The 19972-nt window shown below is 42.7% G+C and overlaps 1 protein-coding gene across 2 annotated transcripts; it reads right to left on the bottom strand.

Annotated features, from left to right (window-relative positions):
• Window positions 1-299: 299 nt before the first annotated feature.
• On the bottom strand, window positions 300-9658 carry MMAA (metabolism of cobalamin associated A). Of its 2 annotated transcripts, none has more exons than XM_032109776.1 (7): window positions 9591-9658; window positions 8491-8967; window positions 7326-7448; window positions 6072-6242; window positions 5681-5766; window positions 5170-5319; window positions 300-3876 (listed from the first exon to the last, which is right to left on the bottom strand). In XM_032109776.1, exons 2-7 carry the CDS (start codon window positions 8909-8911, stop codon window positions 3589-3591), a joined length of 1239 nt encoding a protein of 412 aa, XP_031965667.1. In that variant the 5' UTR covers window positions 8912-8967; window positions 9591-9658; the 3' UTR covers window positions 300-3588. The 2 variants fall into 2 exon arrangements, with proteins under 2 accessions (XP_031965667.1, XP_031965666.1); XM_032109775.1 differs by lacking the exon at window positions 9591-9658 and adding an exon at window positions 9246-9584.
• Window positions 9659-19972: the final 10314 nt, after the last annotated feature.

Below are 19972 nucleotides of genomic sequence, written 5' to 3'. Positions count from 1 at the left end.
CAATAGAGCGCTCTGAGAAAGGAAAATAAAGGGGAAATAAGTGTGTTTACACCAATACAGAGCAAGTCAGTAATTGAATCTTGCCATATTAAGAAAGAAAACTTCAGGAAGGGAACTGCATACAGTTTAAAAAAAAAAAAAGTTCCTTGGTATTCTTTAGCTTTACTCAACTCCCATTCCCAAAAATCTCAAATAGCCAACACATTGCAGATTTCACAAAAAAGCAATATATGTGAGGAGAACATAAAGGCTTGAAGCAGCATGCACAACAGGAAGTAATGCATTTACAGAAGGCGAGGGCAGATTAGATATCAAAGAGAAGTTTTTTATTACTTAAAGCAGGACATTACAACAGAGCAGTAGTCAAGAAGGGGTCACTGGGTCCTGTCACTGAAAACAGAGAGATTAGATATAAAGGGAATAAGTCACACTAAGAGCATGAACTTGCTAAGAGCATTTTTTCAACCTTAAGTAACGTGGCTGTAAATATACGTGGGGCTCAGAGTAAAGATTACTGAACTGTAACCCTTACACTCTCTGACCTGTTTCAGAGTCCTGGATAAATCACTTGATCTCACCACACTTGTTTTCTCCAGCTGTGAAACACCAGCAACATCCATTACACAGGGACCTAGGGAAAAGTTTCACACTTACAGACAACTGCAAGACTTTGTAGGAAACAAGTTTGTGTATTTGAAGAGTTTATTCTTTACCTCCCATACTCATTTGTCTAACAGTTTATCATACCTCCAGCTACAAACTTCATCTTGCTATTGTATTCTCATGAAGTTATATTATTTCCCCGTACTATTCTGCAATAGTTCTGGGTTTGTGTTAACATGAGAGCAGCTTGACAACTCCAGAAACTAAGAATATGTCAACATCCTACTCAACAGATTTGTTTACTATCTTTTTTCAGAAGCCTGTTTACTTGTATAGCAATATTTTAATGCATTTTAGCCAACTTAATCCCACAGAGCTAAAAATGACAAGCTGGAAATGTTCTTCCCTATCTTGGGACATACTGGATTGTTTACTGAGTTGTAGCCTACCAGCTGAAGCTCTGCAGTCTTTCTGAGGACAATGCATCTGCCAGCCCATGAGAGCATGAACAAAACTGCACAATTAATTGAATACCAGTTGATTCCAAAACACATCACAGCAAAATTTTACAGGCTATAAAAAAAACTATCTGATTCTCACATGGAAGGCTCAGTTCACAGTTTGCACAGTACAGCCTTTCGGTTTGGTAGGGAATCACTGAAAAACTAAGCAGGGACCCTCATTTACCATTTCGTTTCCAAAGACCCTTTTGAATAGAAGGGATTTCTCCATCTACTGAAGCATGAGGCACAACTGAACACATAAAGAAGGCAAAGCTGATTTTCATTTAATGCTCTGCTTTAAGAGGAAAATGCAGTTCAAAGAACCTGCTTAAGCCATTGCACTTCTGCTAAGAGTTCATTTGTAAATTAACAATACTGTAAAAGAAGCAACAAAATGAGAAAATAATGATAGCCCATGGCTTGAGTGGATCAGCAGATCTGCACCCAGAAAACAAACACTGAAGAAGCTGTAAAACATAATCTGCTTGAGCAGTTCTCATTTAAACAAAGCTGCAGGTTTTAGTTTTACTTGCTTGGCAGCTTGTGTATAACAGACAAGAACAGTGGTCCCTGACAGAAGACAAAGTAATGACCATAATAAGGGTTTGATCTAACAGATAAACACAAATGAGGTCACCTCAAAAACTGCCACCTGAAACAAATGGACTATCAAAAAGTTGAGAACTCACTGGTTAAAATGCTGCTGCTCTCATTAATTAATTTCCCAGCTGACTGTCATTTCTTCTACAAGGTACCATAAAATACAGTCAATATTTAAAGATGAAAGGACACAAGGACACAAGACATTGCTTTTGGTTTGGGGCACTCTCTGTCACATTCAACAGAGGCTGTTTAAAGAAAAAAGAAACTGTAAGCACTGCATTTCTCTCACAACTCAGCATGGTCATAACAGTCACTGTGCTTCTCCATACATTCCACTCCATACATTCCTATAGCTGCTTCTTTGTTGATTGATTGCAGCAATCCCAAAGTACTGATTAAGAAACAAGAATAAGTGGTCAGAGAAGTTCTGACAATTTATGTGGTGGAAACCATTAATACCAGCTACCCCAGTGCAAAATGTCTTAACTAAGAAATGCCTCAGCCCCAAAACACCACAATGTCCTTCTGTAGTATTTCACTGCAAACAGTGTCTAGCAGGAAAAAGTTGGGAACAAAATATAATAACTGGGACAAGGGGAAAGAAGAGAAAAAAATATATTGTTGGGAAAAAAGTCCGAATGAAAACACCCTGAAGGTAAAAAGAGGATTTAAGTAACCCAATTCAGTGCTATACTAGAATTGGGTTGCCAGAGCCCAAACAGGTGAAACTGAGCTAAAGTCACCATACCTTTCATGTACATGTCCGGAAAATCAAAACTGAGAAACTCATCACTTCCATTATATTTCTTTAAAAATTAATTCATCTAAGCACCAACAGGCTCACCAAATTCTCCTGTGTTACTGGCTTTACTGTCAGGTCTCCAAAAATCAGCACTTTTCCACTTTATCCTTCACATTTAGTGGGTACCAGATGAGCTCTGCTTTCTAGATCACAGATCAGGAAAATGTTTCGCCCAGATTTTTCTCAAGGGAAAATAAAAAAATAAAAGTGCTTTTGGTTGGAAGCAGTCCTGTCTTCTGCAAGAGATAAAGAAAAAATACCAAACACACCTGGCCGTTTTGTTTGAATCCAAAAAACATGTCAGATCAGAAAACCATAAAACATTATTTTTAGAGATAAATTATTCTAGTATAAAGACATTTGCTATTAAAACATTATGGGTAACATTTGTTCCATCTGATGTCTGCATGTAAAAAAAAGTCTTAACTAAATTTTGCTTTTTAATAAAGCGTCTATTTTGAAACTGGGATGGTTAAAATTCCCTTCTCCTACTGTACAGTTTATAATAACTAACTACAGCTTCCAAAGAGGGACCAAACACCACTATGTTCTATTTATATGTATACAATTTATTTAAAACTAAGGCTGTGGTCTGGTGCTGTCAGGCAGTCCAATGTTCTTGCTGTCACTCAAGGTGAGGAAAGAAAATGCAATCCATTATGGCAACAGCTGCTGCTATATTAGAATGGAAAGCTGCAGTGTCAACTGCACTGAGATGACCCCACAACCAGAATCAAACCTTGCACCACCACAAACCTCACTCTCCCACCCTCCCAAAACCAACCATTTTACATGGGCATCCAGTTTTCATCAACAGATCTATGGCATGTACAAATTGGAGATTTGGAAATTAATTTTTTTTCCAATATAGTGTGTAGTAATCTGAGAGTGAGCCTTTGGATTTGTCATGATCGCTGCATATACAGAATCCAACAGAATTCTTTTGCAGAGTACTGGATAGCTATTCTATTCATGTCTGCTGCAGTAAAACATTTGAATCCACACACAGAAAAAGTGTATTTAATGTTCACACTTACATAAATGTGCACTTAGCAAGAACAGAGTAGAAAACAATGCTTAGAGACCATCTTTGAATGCCTTCAGCAGCAGGTCAGCTGCCAGTCCAGGAGACAAGACTCCACTAAGAACTTTTTCTTCCAGAAGTGGGATCTTATCCTTGACTGCCAAGTGACTCCGGAAATGCTCCAGCATGTTTTCTTGGATAAGGTTCCACATCCACACTTTCTGCTGTTTGCGTCGTTTGGCAACCAGCTCGCCACTTGTGAGCATGAGGTCACGGAACTCAGTCATTTTATCCCACATATCCGAGATCCCTTCCCCGGTTTTGGCAGAGATGCGCAGTACCTGTTGGATCCAGAGGAATTGTTAAAGCCAAGTTAGCTGCTGGCCTTGAGGTTTCAATTACTGGATCAGGTAGACTGCAGGGGAATTAAGAAATGTGTGAGGGAAACTTCCTTCAATACTCACTTCATGAGGCTCTAAGCATTTCTGTGCCTTTTTCTTTTCCCCTCCAAAAAATGTAGGATTCTACTAACTAAAAGTAGATCCTAAGATCCATAGTATTTGGGATAAATAGGCCTTGTCCAACAGCTTGTATAATGAGAATCATTTTTAGTAAGTCCTTCAGCTAAAAGGTACATTATTGCTCTTTTACTTAAATGTAAAGTTAAGTGCGTATTTTGGTAGCTATTCTTTTGTACTTAAAATATGCCAGAAATGAGGTATTTTGACTATTTTTTTGCCTTTGCTTTCCAGAACAGGAATTAATTTTGCCAATAATATTTCAGACATCCAGCACAGTCTTTCAAATTGAACAGCCTGGTTTTTTAAAAAAGCTTCTCTCTCTTTCCACACCTAGAAAAGAAAGGCTAAACCTCAGTCAGCCCAGCTGATTTAAACTCAACTTCATGGGTCAATTTCAATACCAGGGTAGAACAAACCTCCTTTACAGACAGAAGTTTATTTATAAAGGAAGTGAGAGTGTGTGCGTTTGCTTATTCTATATACACATATTAAAAATTAGTACTGAATCTTCTCCTTAAAAATCCACCATAACCTTTTAGTAGACAAAATACAGCACTAAAACTGAAGACCCAGAGGATGAAAATTCCAATTATCTAGACAATTTCATTATGTGAGACACAAACAAACAAAAAAATTAAAGCAGTAAAGGACACACATGAACTAGTGAAAGAACAAAGATAATCACAGGCTTCAGAGTTATAACAGAGGGAGAAGTAGATTAAGAGACATTTTTAGATATGCATAGTTTAAAAAAAGTAAACTCCTGATGTCAGTAATAGTTCTGCTAGTGCAGAGATTGTAGCTCAGGGCAGAAGTCCTGGGGAGGAGGACTGGCTTTGCAGTGTTTCATGTGACTCACCTTGAGATCAGAGGTGAAGCACAGACAGCAGCAATCACCTCTCCAGCACACTGTGAGACTGAACAACCAACTGCAATTTTTATAAAAGAGCCCAGGGAGACTGGGACAGCCAGATGAGAAGAAACCAATCCTAACTCATTCAGCACTTTTTCTGGGAGGAAAAAATACAAAAAAACCCAAACACACCACCAAAACCCAAACAAAACCCAAACCAGACCCAAAGAGCCCCACAAAGCACAGCGAAGTGCACAAACCTTTGGCCTCCAAACCTTTGAACGCTTGCGAAGCAGCTTCATAGCACTGATGTACTCAGCCTGGATTCTCCGGGCAGGCACAACTAAATCACCATCAGCCTTATTGATGGCAACGAGATCTGCCATCTCAATGATGCCCCGTTTGATGCCCTAAATGCAACAGGGAAAGAAACCAGGAGTACCCAGAGGGGGTGTGATACACTGATTCATCACAAAAAGCAGGTCAAAGGGCTTTGTTAGTTTCTAGTTTTCGCCCCAAAAATATATGCAACTAGTAAACATGTCAAAGTTAAGCCACAGAGTATCAAAAGTTTACATCCTAATACTTTAAAAACCAAAAGAAAAGGGAGCTTAACTCTGCACTAAGTAGATTACACTGAAAATACTTAATAATAACAGTATAATGGACAAAATACTATTGATATGGACTTTCTGCACAGATACTACATGTTGAATTTAAGTTTCTCTTTCTAGTCCCAGGTAGTAACCAATAAGAGAAATCAAAAAATACCTGTAATTCATCTCCACCCGCAGGTGGTAGCAGTAATATAAACATATCAACCATATCAGCCACAGCAAATTCTGACTGGCCCACACCTAAAAAATAAAATTCAGAGTTTACCATTTACTACAAACTTTCAGTCACATTAATGACAAGTAATTACAACAGATCCCAGCACTGCCCCATCAACAAATCCCATTAACAAAACAAAGACAACTGGAAACACATTAGTTTTGTAAAAGACATACAGGACTAGAAAACAGACAGAACGAGCATTCATGTTCAACCAGTGACCATGTATGAAAACATGGGCAAAATCAAGGCAGAAAGTATGCAATTATTAGCACACCTTACTTTCATGTCACAGCAGGACAATTAAAAGAAAACCTTAAGCACATACCTACTGTTTCCACAAGAACAACATCATAGCCTCCTCCTTCACACAGCAGAATGGCTTCATTTGTGGTCCTTGTGACACCTCCCAGGGTCCCACTGGTTGGAGATGGCCTGATGTATGCATTCATGTCTCTTGACAACTCAGTCATCCGTGTTTTGTCCCCCAGTAGAGAACCTTGAATGTTTAACGTTAAATTATTTCAAAAGTGCAACACAGCCAAACTTCCCCTTTTCCCCCCGCCCCACCAATAAAAGAGTGAGAAAAGACAGATCTCTTGGGCAATGTCAGTCAAATGAATATCCCAGTAATGGTTGCTCAAGGCTTAGCTGAGGGCTAGAAGTTACTGCCTGGTTCTTCCACTTCTCAGAAGCTGGAAAGGCCTGACAGGCAGACCTTACTGCTAACAAACATGAAGAATTTGTGCTAGGTCAGAAAGAATTCCAGAATTCCTGAATGGCTTTTTGAGGCCTATACACATCGGGCCAGACAGCTGAATCTTGTCTGTTCCCATCCAAAGGGACATTATGATTCTGACACTCCCTGATGGTGGATTTTTCGTTTTAAGAGAGCTGACACATGTCCTGCCTTCCTTCTACTCAAACAAACTGTAAATCAGATTCAGTGAGATCTATGCACTCGATACACACCCCAAAAGATAAGGGATGCTCAATTCTTCCAACTGCTGCAGCCTTGCTGTCACATTTTGCTATTCTACTGATGCATCCTGAAGGCAAGCATTCAAGAACATAGTCTGTCTTAGCTCCACGCCATTGCAATGCTCTAGTTGTTTTCTTTATAAATAGTTACACACCTCTAACAGCACAGAAGCTGGAAAAATTAATGATGCTGCCTGGCAGCTACACATTATGAAAAGATCGAGATTGCATTATTAGTATCAGAGAAACCATGAATCAGGCATGGTCAGCTTGTAATTTCCCTATAATTTTTTACTGGAGAGTTACAGATTACAGCCTGTAATCAGTAATCCTGCACAACTTCGAAGAAATTCAAATTCAGAAAAATAAAATTGCAAGACAACATTTGAACCCTGGAAAAGAGGAAATCTGGAAGAATTACAACACTGACACCTGTTTCCCAATTTCGTATCACATAGGAAAAAAATATGAAAACTTGATTTATTTATTTTTTTATATTTTACTGTTATAGGCACCAAATTTTCCTCCACTTGGCCCAAAGAGATACTTCTGTAGCTGACAAGGTATTAGAAACCTGACTCAAACTTTAATTCACACTCACCACCACTTGTACTAGAGGAAGGGTCTACAGCCAACACAGACACTTTGTGTTTTCTTTCTGTAAGCATTTTCCCAAAGCATTCTATGAAGCTTGATTTTCCAGCACCAGGAGGACCAGACAACCCTAAATGATCATATTAGGAAGAAAAAAGCATTTTGTCAGTCAAATAAGTAATACATCTCATGAATACCAACAACATCTAAGTTGATAACAATTCATACTTTAACACAGCATCACAACAAAAGCAAATAAAAGCTATGCCAAAACTATAAAACCGTAGTTTGGTTCACCCAACATAGCAGCACTTCATCACTCCTCATCCTATTCACACCAGTATAACACTGGGTTTATCCACACCCATTTCCTTCCCTCCAAATAAAATTATTTATGCCATAAGACTTATCCTTCAGAACTTTCAAAATGTTATATACTAGAACCGGATCTTTCAGATTTACTATAAAAGAAACACTCTTAAAGCAAAAGCAAGCCCTTACCTTGAAGAGCTGTTTTTTCAAAAAAATGAGGCCACTTATTTGCATGTCAAAGCTCCTAAACTAAGATTAGCACCAAACTTTTCTCGCTCCCATGCCCCAGTTCTTGTTCTTACTACCTTTGTACAGACAGCAGAGATGACAGCTGGGCATGACACGTTAGCAGTCCATCTCTTTGTAAGGGAAAAATATTTTACAGCTTCCAAGAGAAGCAGGTTCAAGTCTCCTTCAGCTGAAAAGTACGCTGCTTTAAAGGAGGGCCATAAAACAGGAAGGTGCATGCTTTTCCTTCTGCAGACTAAAAAAGGGATTCAGGAAGTATTCAAGAAAACACCTGCTTCGGGAAAAGACCACATCTGCTTGACTACATCTTTCCCTAAGTGTAGATAACATCTGCATCAGTCTGCAAACTAACTAATGTTTCAGCTTATAATGGTTACCAAAAACACTCCGAGTGACAGACCCCCAGGAAGTAACACTAATTTCTAAAGCATTTTCAAATCATTTTTCATCTCAAGGCATAATTCCACTGGACAACAGAAGTAATCTAGGTTGGTTATAAACCACAAAAGAATAACAATACAAGACTACAGACCACAAACAGCAGTGATGATAAAAGGTGAGGACTGTAATCACATGTAAGCAACTACTAGACAAGACATAAAAGGACTAACCCACTCTAAAGGCAAGTGGCTTTCCTTGATTTAACTTTTCTTGTTCCCTGTGGTAGGATAATACCTTCTGAAGGAGCACCTGGGCTATTTTCTTCTTCCTACTCTGAGTTGATTCTATAAGTGTAATGGCTTCGGCTAAACAAGCTCTATGACCCTGGATCAGTCCATGGTAAAGTCTGTCTACAAGTCTCTGTTCCCAGTCAGAAAGTCTCTCTACTTGCTGCTCAGGGGCTGCTTGCTGGCACAGTTCTCTCCTCAAACCATTTGATGAACAAATCCATTTTGTACGACAGCAGTGCGCTGGCCCAAGAGATTCAATGCCCAGGAAATCTGCTCGGGACGCAAAGTGAAAGTTCGTGAAGTAAGTTCTTCTGGAGAAGTAACAATGAGGGAATCTCAGCAGCAAAGTGAGAATCTTCATATTTTTTGGAATTAAAAACTACCAGAGTTGTCAGTTCACTTCTGTTTGCAGACACCCTAAAAAGAAAGCAAAACATTTTTACTTTCTTCAAAGCACTTGTGAGGACTCAAATGAAATTTATGCACACCCATGATCATCAGCTTTTATTTTATCTGCACCTGCTGCCATGAATAAAAAAATTAGTTCCCTTTCCCCGTTGAACAGATGCAGTAAAAACAAGATATATAATCAATAGCACAGTACCTCTTTATTATCATACTTCATAAATCAAAATATTATTTTTATAGATAGGCAGGTAAAAAAAAAGTACTTTTAAATAAGCCTCTGAGCGCACCTGCAGCACACTACAAATCGAGGAACAATCAATCCTTATGCTTACAGAAATGGCGGTATATTCTAGTTTGACGGGCTTTTTTAAGCAATTATTCGGGATGAGGTTATATTTGCACTTATTTTCATCAGAAAGAGGAAAAAAAGGTCTGGTAGGGCGGGATTTCAGACACAATAGCATTTAGAAATAAATTGGAGGAGCTGAGGCCTCCCCGAGGCGCCCGGGCTGCCCCAGCCCCGCTCCCGCTCCGCCGCCTCAGCCCGGGGCGGCCGCTGAGGGGATGAAGGCACGGGAAAAGCCGCCGCTCCCCGCCATTCCCGGTCGCTGCCCACCATTCCCGGCACCTACCGGAGCCGCCCCGCTCCGCCCCGGGAAGTGACGCCCTCAGGCTGAGCCGGAACCCGCTGCCCGGCGGGGGAGGGAGCGGCGGGGCAGGCGCGGGGTGTCCCCGCCATCCCCCTCGGAGCGGGGGGTGAGGGCTTCAAGGCTCAGGGCTGGCCATTCCATGAGCACGCAAACTTCCATGGCCATGGAGTCATAGTCTCCCTGCTGTACCCTTACAGTGAATGATGTTTCAAATCATCGTTTCTCTCCTGAAATCATAGCAATTTCCACTCTGAAGCCGTGCATGGCGATTTACGAGTCCTCCCACTTCGTTTCATTCACTCGGAAGGGAGAAGAAAAGCTTAAATATCCACTTGTGCTTATTAAATCACGGTTATTTCCAGCCTCATTAAACCTCCTCTTTAAAGTTTCTTGCATGGAATGTTTGTTTATTGTGGGGTGGGGTTTGTTTCGCTCTTTTTTTTTTTTAATATCTCCATCTTGCCATCTCCTTTCTGCTCATCTTCTTTAAGTACACAGATTTATTCACAATAAATGTAAATGCACAGAATCCACTGATTGAGCTGTTCCCAATGCCTTGCACTGTCCTTCAAAGATTTTTCACAGTGTCACCACACGGGCAGGGAAAATGACGGACTGTAAAATAGCAAAAGTTTTCTTCTGAACTGCTGAATGCATGATTTAGTCTCACTGCTGTTATTCCAGTCCAGAAGATTATGACACACAGAGAACTAAACAGTTCAGGGCTAAGAAAATAGGCCATTTTGTGTCCCTGTCAGCATGGGATGAAACCACGGCAGAAAGAGACAAGAAGTCCCATTTCAAAATAGCCTTGTGAGGTCTTTCTGTTTAACCAGGTCTTTATTTGCCACAGTTAGCGTGGATCACTGTATCTCTTCATTAACAAGCTTTCTAAGGCTCTCTGTTTGCTTACACCTAGGTAGCATATCCCCACTATTATTTTAATAACAGCAGAAACAAAAAAAACCCCATTCTACTACTGCTTAATTGATCGTTCAGTTTATGCCCCTTTCTGTTCTCCCAACTTGAATACTTTTTTCAGTGACCTCGATGAACAGGCTTGCAAAATTGCACATTTCATCAACGCTATAGAGGAGAGGGGATTGTTCAGTTCTCTGTCTATGATAACCTTGTGGACCGGAATAATAGAAGTGAGATTAAAGCGTGCACTCAGCAGTTCAGAACAAAACTGCTGCTCTTTTACACAGCCCACCAGTTGTACTGCCAATCTGATAAGGCCACCAACAGGCATGTATGTGGTTTAGAGTTGTCTTCCTGCAAGAACTGTTTTCAAGACTTTGCACACTCGTGAGGTCTGGAAATCCAAATTGCTCAAGTCACCTCTTGTTTGTTCCCCTTTCCCCCCAACTCGGTTATTCAACAAGTTTGCTTTTCACCAGTCACAGACTACAGTCTCCAAAAGCCAGAATGAGAGGAAGACTTCCTATTGCCTTGTCAATTATATACACCCTTTCTTTCAATATTCTGGAATAGAGGTAACACAGGTCTTCTAGTACTGAGAGCTCTTCTACCACCTCTGATTTTCTGTTCCTCTAACCTCATCCAAAATAAGCAAAATACTCCCTTAGAAGCTGGACCATATCTACAGTCTCCTTAATCTACATCCTGCCATACTATACGGTGCTCTTGTGTTCCTCCTATGGTCATTTAATGTATGCAGGTAAAAAGGGGTTTTTTTGTCGCTATTACGCACAGCCCAATGAATTTTGGTCAGACTCACTGTATTTGTGCTTTCTGGTCTCCAACATACAGATTTCTCTTGGCTTCTGTATTCTTTATCTGTTCATCATTAATTTACTTAACATTGTTGCTGAGCTATTGAGGAGGGTAGTTCAGTAATTTTCCACATCAGGCTCTGTTTCTCCTTTTTCTTTTTCATATTGTTTTTCAAATTTGGAGTGGGAGGAGTGTGTTTGTGGATTTGGGGTTTTTTTTATTTCAAATTAAACTCATATTCTTTGTTCTCTTTGCTTCTTCTTTTCCCCAAGGATGTCAGAAGAATAAAAATGTGCACCCCATAGGTATTTCATCACAGTCTGAAAAGCTGTCCAGGATTTAAGAAAATTATCTGTTCTAACCTCCTTACTGCAAATTGATCCCAGTGTTAAAGAAAAAGGTACTTCTGTTAACTCATGAAATGGCAGTCTTCCTTCTGAGCCAATACTAAATCAAACATCCTGTAAAGTGGTGTAAATACTGTGCCATAAGCTGAAGGTGCAGGGAGGCACAGATACTCAGGCAAAGTGTGCAGCCGAATCCAGATCATTACAAAAGAATAGAAAAAGACCCTTCTGTAACCTCTCACAGCAGGATTAGTATTAACATTAGAATCTGCCAAATTCAACCATGCAAATTTAAATTCAGCCTAACTGGCTTCCCCTTGCAGTTTTAGTTGGATTAGTTCATTCTTTCTTTCTCTGGCAGCACTGATTTCCTTGCTCTGTTTACCTCCTCTTTAAGAAACCCCAAAGTAATCTTTGTGCATGTAATTAATACAACGGTACTTAATGTAGTCATAGACACTTCTTTACAGCTGTGTGCTGTAGAGGCCAATACAAAACCATAGTCCCTGCCATGGTACAAACTGAAACTATACTGGTGACCGAATGACCATTTGTCCTTTATTTCAGAAGACACCCCTCAATTCATTTCAGTTTTCCCAGAAGAAGAGAAAGAACTTTGATGCAACCTCCTGTTTACAGCAAAACATGAAGCAAGGTAACCACTGGTTACAGCCTTCCTTTCAAGAAGAAAGGCTAAGCCTTTCAAGGACAGATTTAGCACTCTAGACAAAATATACCTCCTGCCTTATCTTAATGGATAATTGGACAGCTGAAATGAAACCACTAGGAAGCATATTCACAGCTGAAAGTTTGCCTGTTGAAATGCAACTTGAGCCCAGGCCTCAGATCTGCAATTGCGACTCAGGCAAGGACATAGCACATAAGAAGTCCATCTCCCCAAAGGCTCACCAACAGCTATACCAACAGGTGTTTGGTGACTGTGAGCATCCCAAGGTTTTACTACAAAGGCTGGGACAGAGCAGCAAGTCAGCTCTCTGGCTAGGTGTGGAGAACACAGCCTTACCACAGCTTCCCAGGTTCAGCCACCTACACAGAGGGGACAACTCCATGGCTGAGCAGATTCTCCGTACTTGTGCTGGTGAGGAGCCATAAGGTTGTCAGGGCTGCTAGAGCTCCAGAACCTGGAAAAAGATATTTGCTCCTTGAGCTTTGGCTGAGACCTACAAGACAGCATCTGAAGAAAGAAGAGGAAAAAAGATCTTAAATAACTATGGTTTTTATTTGTGTAATGTTTTTATAAACAAGGGAGCTGAAGTTTTTTCACAAAACCTTAGAGCAGTGACTTCAACATTTCCTTGTTGGCACATTAGTGAGAAATGACACCAGCCGTTACAGGAGAGTTTTCTACTGCTTAAATACAAGTTTTTTAATTGTTAATGATGAACTGCCTGATGTAAAATAATTTTAAAGGGAACAGATAAAACCATCTTTTCTTACAAAAGCAACTATCTTTTCTGTACCAAAAGGAAAAAAAGACATTTACTAGACTAGATAGGCAAAACCGCCGAACATTATTCATATACTACTACTGCTTGTAAAAGCAAGTTAAATAATGTTCTCCAGGATTGATTCATTGTTAAAATTATAAACCTGGAATAGCAAGTCATTTGCCAGTAAATTTTTTTTTTTTCTTTCAATTAAAAATGTATTTAAAAGCTTGGCTTAAAGAATATGTTTTTCTCCATGGCCACCAATGACTCATGGTACCAAAATATTTCTCATGTAGTTCATTATTGCACAGCTGAAAAGGAAATCATTAATTGCCTCTTCCTGGCTTTTTTCAATACAGCAATGAAACCCTAGCAAGCATATTAGTAAACATAAAAAGTGTAATACAATCTGGCACTTGACTTTGCCGAGACGCCCTCATTCCCAGCTACTTTTTGCTTACGGAAAGGCTTGATTGGCTGCAATTTTTAAGTTCTGTAGTTGCCAAAGACTCAGTCCTGAGCAGAGGACTGAGACTTTCAAGTGACTAAATACAATCCTCCTTCCCTCCAGCCCCGGGTGCTAATGGTTTATTATGTCAGTTTGAAATGAGCATGATCTTATACACCATAAGTGAATACTGCAGTTTACAAGGTGAAGCATACACTGGGGCAAGGAATCAATGATGAATGCACAACTCCATGTACCACTGAAGACAATCTGAGCATTGAGAGTGAAAGCATAAATCTCTCATGCATTCATGTGGCAGCCAGTGGGTCCGTGGCACTGGGGAACGTCAGAGCCCCTTGAAGGAAGGTACCTTAGGAGGAGAGACATACCCCAGGTTAGAGTGACCAAAAAGGCCTCTCCCAGGATACCCTGTTCTGTTATGAAAATGTATCCTAGTTGTGTTCCCCTGATTGGCCCATTGGCCTCCCTGCCCCTTTCTACCCTATATGTCCCTGATCCAGAAAGTTCTCCCTTCCTTACTCTCCCATTGGCCCTTGTTCCCTCACCACTCCCCTTGCGTTTCCCTATTGGTTCCTGCACCTTGACACCACCGGTGCACCGCCCCGATGCCCTCCAGCCATTGGTCCTGGTGCACTCTCCGCCCCTACCAACCTCATATTTAATCCTGGACCCTCACATGTTCTTGGTTCTTGTCCCTGGACCCCCCTTCACCTGTGTGGAATAAACCTTCTGGTGGAACTCCATACAAGAACCCTTCTCGTCTCTTTGCTGCCAGTGGATTTACCAAGTTGTCCAGCTTTGAGTGACTCTTGTGGTGCTGCGTGTGTATGGAGGTCTCGCTAGGCGGCTCCACAGGGGATGCTTTTGGGAAGGTCACAGCACCTTACCACCGCTCACCACTGCCACACATTCAGGTGTTTTTCCCTGCATCTGCAACAGCATTGGTGCTCAGAGTTCTTTGTTCCACACTGAGTGCCTCACTAGCCTGTGAAAACCACAATTGATGGAAGTGAGATGGTGAGAATTATCCATAGGAACATAACATTGCAGCAAAACATATCAAGACATTTTCTGCTCCAGGAAGACACAGCCAAGATGAAGACCAAGCCCATGGTAAATCTGATAGTCAGGATTCAAGACTGAGATGTAGGAAAACCTAAGTGTTTCCAGTTGGGACCAAACCCATGGTGTGAACAGGGAAGGATGTTTCTGGCAGGCCACCCAAGTGCCTTAAACACGAGGCTACTGTTTATCATGCTGGAAGTCTTCTGTTTCTCTGCTGTGTGGATGTTGGGGTTTTAGGAGTTCTCCTTTTGTTTCCTTTTTCTCTTAAAGAATTTTCCCCATACATGTTTCCAGGGGGACAAATTACTGTTTACTTGAGAGAGACAAAAGACCTGGCCACAGGGGGAGGGATCCAATTGGCTACTCTCTTTCACCCGGGGTTTTCTCGTGTAGGGGGGGGATGCTGTGAGATTTGAACTGGGAAAAAGGGGTTGAGTACAGTCCCTAGCTCTCTTGTTCTCCCAGCATTTGGAGGGAGAGGAGGGCTGCCGTCATTGTGGAGAGAGTTCGTTGCCGCTGCAAGTTTCTGCTTTCGGCTGCCGTCCTTCTACCATGAGTGGAGCATGCTCGCTGGAGCGGCTGTTGCACTGGGACCCTAACACCCTATCTCACTAAAAGAGGGACCTTTTCACCATCTGCTCGTGTGCCTCAGAGAGAAACCCCGGGATCCCAAGCCTTTCCCTGCCCCAGTGGGAGCCAGGCTGCGGCTGCCCTGCCCCCACTGTTGCTTCAAGCCTTCAGTACTGTAGCTCCGCACGCCCTGCCTGCCGAGACCTCTGGGGGTTCCCACTGCAGCTCCGCAGTTTGGATGCATCTCGTTTGCCACCCGGGATTTGTGCTCATCCCTGCCATTCCAGCCTGCTGTTCCCGAGGGTCCAGCCGGACACTGGGATCGGCTGCCCAGGGGTTTGTGAAGCCTTGCTTCCATCCCTTCCATTACCGCGTGCTCCCCGAGCTCGCTCCGGAGCGCCCCCTGCAGCCGCGGGGGAACCATCGCACCTGCCCTGCTCACCGGGAGCCGCCAGCGCCCCTGCCGGCTGCGAGCGGAACTGCACCCGAGGGGAAATAGCCTGACAGCCGAGAAGGCTGGCACTGGGTTTGTGATTGCTGTTACTGCCATAGTTATTGTCGTTTGTTTGTTATACATATATATATGTATGTATTAGTAAAGAACTGTTATTCCTATTCCTCATATCTTTGCCTGAAAGCCCCTTAATTTCAAAATTATATTAATTCGGAGGGAAGAGGGTTACATTTTCCATTTCGAGGGAGGCTCCTGCCTTCCTTGGCAGACATCTGTCTTTCAAACTAAGACAGTAGGTGTGCGCATACACGTTGTGTTTTCTTGCTTACTCTCCAACATGCCCACAAAAGCAAGACTTTGGTCTTATAATCCAAAATTGTGTGCGAGCTAAATGTCCCATTTTTCCAGGCAGCTGGAGCAGATGGGCATGAAAATGACAAAAAGGGAATATTTTGCTAAGATTCATTGTTGTATGATCAACCCATCCAGAAATACAGCAAAACAACATTCTAGAAGGCTGACTAACTTAGAAAAGGCTTGTTAAAAAGCCCATTGGATCATACTGTGTCATTGCTTTACACCACAAAGTAAACCTTCATGTAAGTACATTTACAAAGCTTAGCCTAACAATACAAAATATTGTACCACAGAATTAAGATGAAAGAAGAATCCTTAAATTAGACAAAAAGGGAAGCAAAAAACTCCAAAGTCCAAACAACAAACCCCATTACAATCGTAACTGATGCAGTTGCATGGGGAAAATTAGCACAGAGCGTATGAAAAGAAGTAAAATATTTGTTTCTAGGACCAGCTAACAGAGGTCCAGAAGGGTAACTTGGAATCTTTTTGTTCAGAAGTTGGTAGTTTCATCTAATTGCTTTCCAGTCTAGGTCCATGTTTAGAAAAGAATTGTAGATTCAAGTAGCAGCCCCATCTCGATATACCATTATATTGTGTTGCAAGAATCAAAGATGTTCTGCCTGCACTTCCCCACCACTGGCAATTAGCCATTAATTTGTTGTCTGAAAATTTGTGTTTATCATTAGTGCAGAGTGTGGAGGCTGGTGGGTCTATCGAAGGAACCACAACGGCCCCCTGGAAGGATGAGCCATAGGGCTCTCTTAGGTTAGGGCAACTCTCCCAAGGGGCTTTGCATTGATTATGTTAATTATGTAAATGTACCACAGTTCTGTCTCCCTGGTTGGCTCATGGGCCTCCCTACCCCTTTTTTACCCTCTATGTCTCCCTTCTAGAAAGCTCTCACTTCCCCGTCTCCCTATTGGCCCATGTGCCATGGCTCCTCCCCCAGGGTCTCCCCATTGGTTCCTGGACCTTAGACCCGCCTATGCTCCTCCCTGTCGCCCTCCATCCATTGGTCCCTGATGTTGTCTCCGCCCTTAATCCAGCCCCACATAAAACCCCTGGACCCTCCACTATCCTTTGTTCTTTGTCCCTGGACCCCTTCCCCTTTGAGACCCCAATAAACCTCACTTGTGGAACTCTATATGAAGGACCCTTCCCTGCTCCTTGTTGTCAACCCTCTTGTGGATTACAAACTCCCTGGCATGCGTGTGTGATTGTGTGTGTGAAGTGGCCTGACGAGTGGCTCCCTTGCTGGCGGCGCTTCTGGAAGGTTGCGGCACCGTACCATCCCTCCCCACTGCAACAGCAGAGGAATAAAATTGAGAAATAATTCCTGTGATTCTTGCCTTGAGGCTCCCTTACTTCTTCTGGCCAGAAGGGGAAGCTAGCGCTATATGGTTGATACAGCCTGGATGGATTCTGAACACGTGAGCATTCATTTCACCGTCGTAAACCTGCCCTGTTCGGCCACGGCGGAGTTTAACTACCTGAGGAACTTACACACACTGAACATTTATTGAGAGTGCATTCAGGAGGCTTCAGAATGTAAAATATAAAAGCCTCTCTGCGAGCACGGGTTCTGTTGCTGTTGAGACAGATGTGACAGGCACAAACCACACCAACAACTCCAGGCAAAAAGCATCTTTAATTCTACAAAGCCTCTTTTATACACTTTCTTGGCACCCGTGCTGTGTATCCATTGGCTCCTAAGTTACTACATTACAAATTATTGGTTACCTACACCCATTCTAAACCCAAAACCAGCCTCCCGCGAACAGCTGTGCATTCTTCTTCTGTTGTTTTGGTTTTTTGCTTCTGTTGATGCTAAAATTCTCAAGGGTACAAACTGAATTCTCACGGGTAAAAAGCGATTGTGTCCAAGTCGAAATCTGTGAGACCTTCAGTCCAGCTGTTGGTTCCCACAGTTCCCCCTTTTTGTTTCTGAACTATAAATGCAGAATTTATGGTCCTCTGCAGGGCCCTTTGCAGAAAGGATAATAAACACAGCACAAGGAGTAAAATAAGAAGGATAACAATTACAATTAAACATCCCATTTTCATGAGGTCTTTGACCCATTTAGCAAGTTGCCAATTACAAAACAAAGCCTTAGACCAGCCAGACTCATTTTCTTCTCTTAACTTTGAAACACTTATTTGTAATTCTTTGATATTAGCAAACACTGATTTAGAGCAGTGTCCTGGGTTGCAGTGTTCTGTTACTATCCTCATGAGCTGTTGAACCCAGGTGGGGCAGTGTTTCCTTGCCGCCTCCCTCCAGACTGTCTTCTGTTAATTGGCCCATCAATGCCCTGCTGCATGGCTCATAGATAACTCCCTCCAGACTATTTACTGCTTAATGGGCCCATCAATGCCTTGCCTCATGACTCATCATCCCATTGTGAGATGCTCCACCCAGAGGGAGGAACCAAGCATTCCATCCTGGATATAAGCTGAGATCCCAACCACCACAAACACCCTTTCCACTGGATTCCCAGAGGACAAGAGCTACATAGCCACCACTGGAACTTCCAAGGAAGACCAGACCCTTCTACAGGATCACCGCTTCAACAGAACCACATCCGCCACTTCAGGAGGACTGCAGCCACCATCTTATCGGACTGCCAGCGCCACCCTGACTAACAGGGCGTCAGGTTGTATCCTAACTCTGTCAGTTTAACCCAGTGTTTTCTGCCTTTTTTTTCTTTTTTTAATTACACTATTAAATTGTTATTCTGACTTGGTGCCTCCCACTGGTTTGTTTTCAAACTACTACACTTGGTCAGAAAGATTTATGCAGCACATGCCATCAAATTCTTCGCAACTTGTGTCCATGTGCCAGCAGCAAAAACTCAATGGCTGCTCGATTTTGCAGGGTGGCGTGTCTAATAGAATCACCATCAGTTAGCAATCCTGATGGAGCAAGCAAAGTGGCATTAGTCTGTTTAGCAAGAAACCAACCTAACTTATTTAACAATCTCAATGCTTTTCCAGACACTACTCCTGGGACAAAAAAGGAAGCTAAAACTGTGTATAAAGCTTTTGCCCCGGCACAGTGAGTGGCAGCTGAAGGGCCATGCGGCCGCTTCCGGGCGCCCGAGGACTGCAAAGATGCGAGTCCGCTTGGGAACTGCACAGGCATCGCCGTGTCCAGCGGGCAGTGGTGGGGCAGCGCCACCAGGGTTGGTGCTGATGGCAATGGCGGCCGCTGTAGTGGCGCAGGCATGTCCGGAACATTGGGAGTGGGGGAAACCATAGGCATGGGCTCGCCTTCGCTATCGCTCCACCCGTCTGCAGGCAAAGGTGAACAAACAGGATCTGTGAAGTCAGGAGGGGCAGGGCAGCTTGCACCGGGCTCACAAACAAGGGCGGCCGGCACCCCACTACACAGTTCACCGCCGGTTTCAGCTGTGTGTGTTGGTGCAGAGCCATCGACCCCTCCCTTCTTGTTCTCCACCCCGCTCAGACCCTCCACATCCGCAGAATTCTGCCGCTGCAAGTTCCGCTTCTTTTTCACAGCTTTCAAAGTGTCCAGTAGCACCCTCGAGGTAGTAAGTACTGTCTTTGTGGTTTTGTCACCGCGGGAGGCAGCGTCAAAAATAAGTTGCCCAGCTTTCTCCCAGACTGTCACACTAAATGTATTCGCTGAGGTAGGTTCCAAACCCTGACTCTTGCACCATAGTAACAGGACTTCCAAGGTGTGCTTATAGTACTTAATACCGCGCTTGCCTAACGTAAGCGTCCATATATAAATTATAGCCTTTTCTTCTTGGGATACATGAGCTCCCATTTTTCCCCTAGCAGCTCACCTTAAAAGGCTGTAATTGGTCCGAACCTTCGTCCACCAGAGTTTTTTCCTGTCTGCCTCCGGCCGTTCTCCCCTCTGGCTTGGCTGCCCGACAGGCAGCCGC

Source organism: Corvus moneduloides, chromosome 5 (assembly GCF_009650955.1).
Source record: "Corvus moneduloides isolate bCorMon1 chromosome 5, bCorMon1.pri, whole genome shotgun sequence".
In the NCBI taxonomy this organism is placed as follows: Eukaryota; Metazoa; Chordata; class Aves; order Passeriformes; family Corvidae; genus Corvus; species Corvus moneduloides.
Note: the sequence above shows the minus strand (reverse complement) of the source record. Positions and strands in the feature narration are given on the sequence as shown.

Bases quoted from the DNA above. Each gene is read 5' to 3' on its own strand.
- MMAA (XM_032109776.1), bottom strand. From the start codon at position 8,911: ATGAAGATTCTCACTTTGCTGCTGAGATTCCCTCATTGTTACTTCTCC. The intron at 7,449-8,490 runs GTTAGTCCTTTT...ATGATCATTTAG, and splicing joins GCCACTTGCCTTTAGAGTGG to GGTTGTCTGGTCCTCCTGGT. The intron at 5,767-6,071 runs GTATGTGCTTAA...TTTATTTTTTAG, and splicing joins TGTTCTTGTGGAAACAGTAG to GTGTGGGCCAGTCAGAATTT.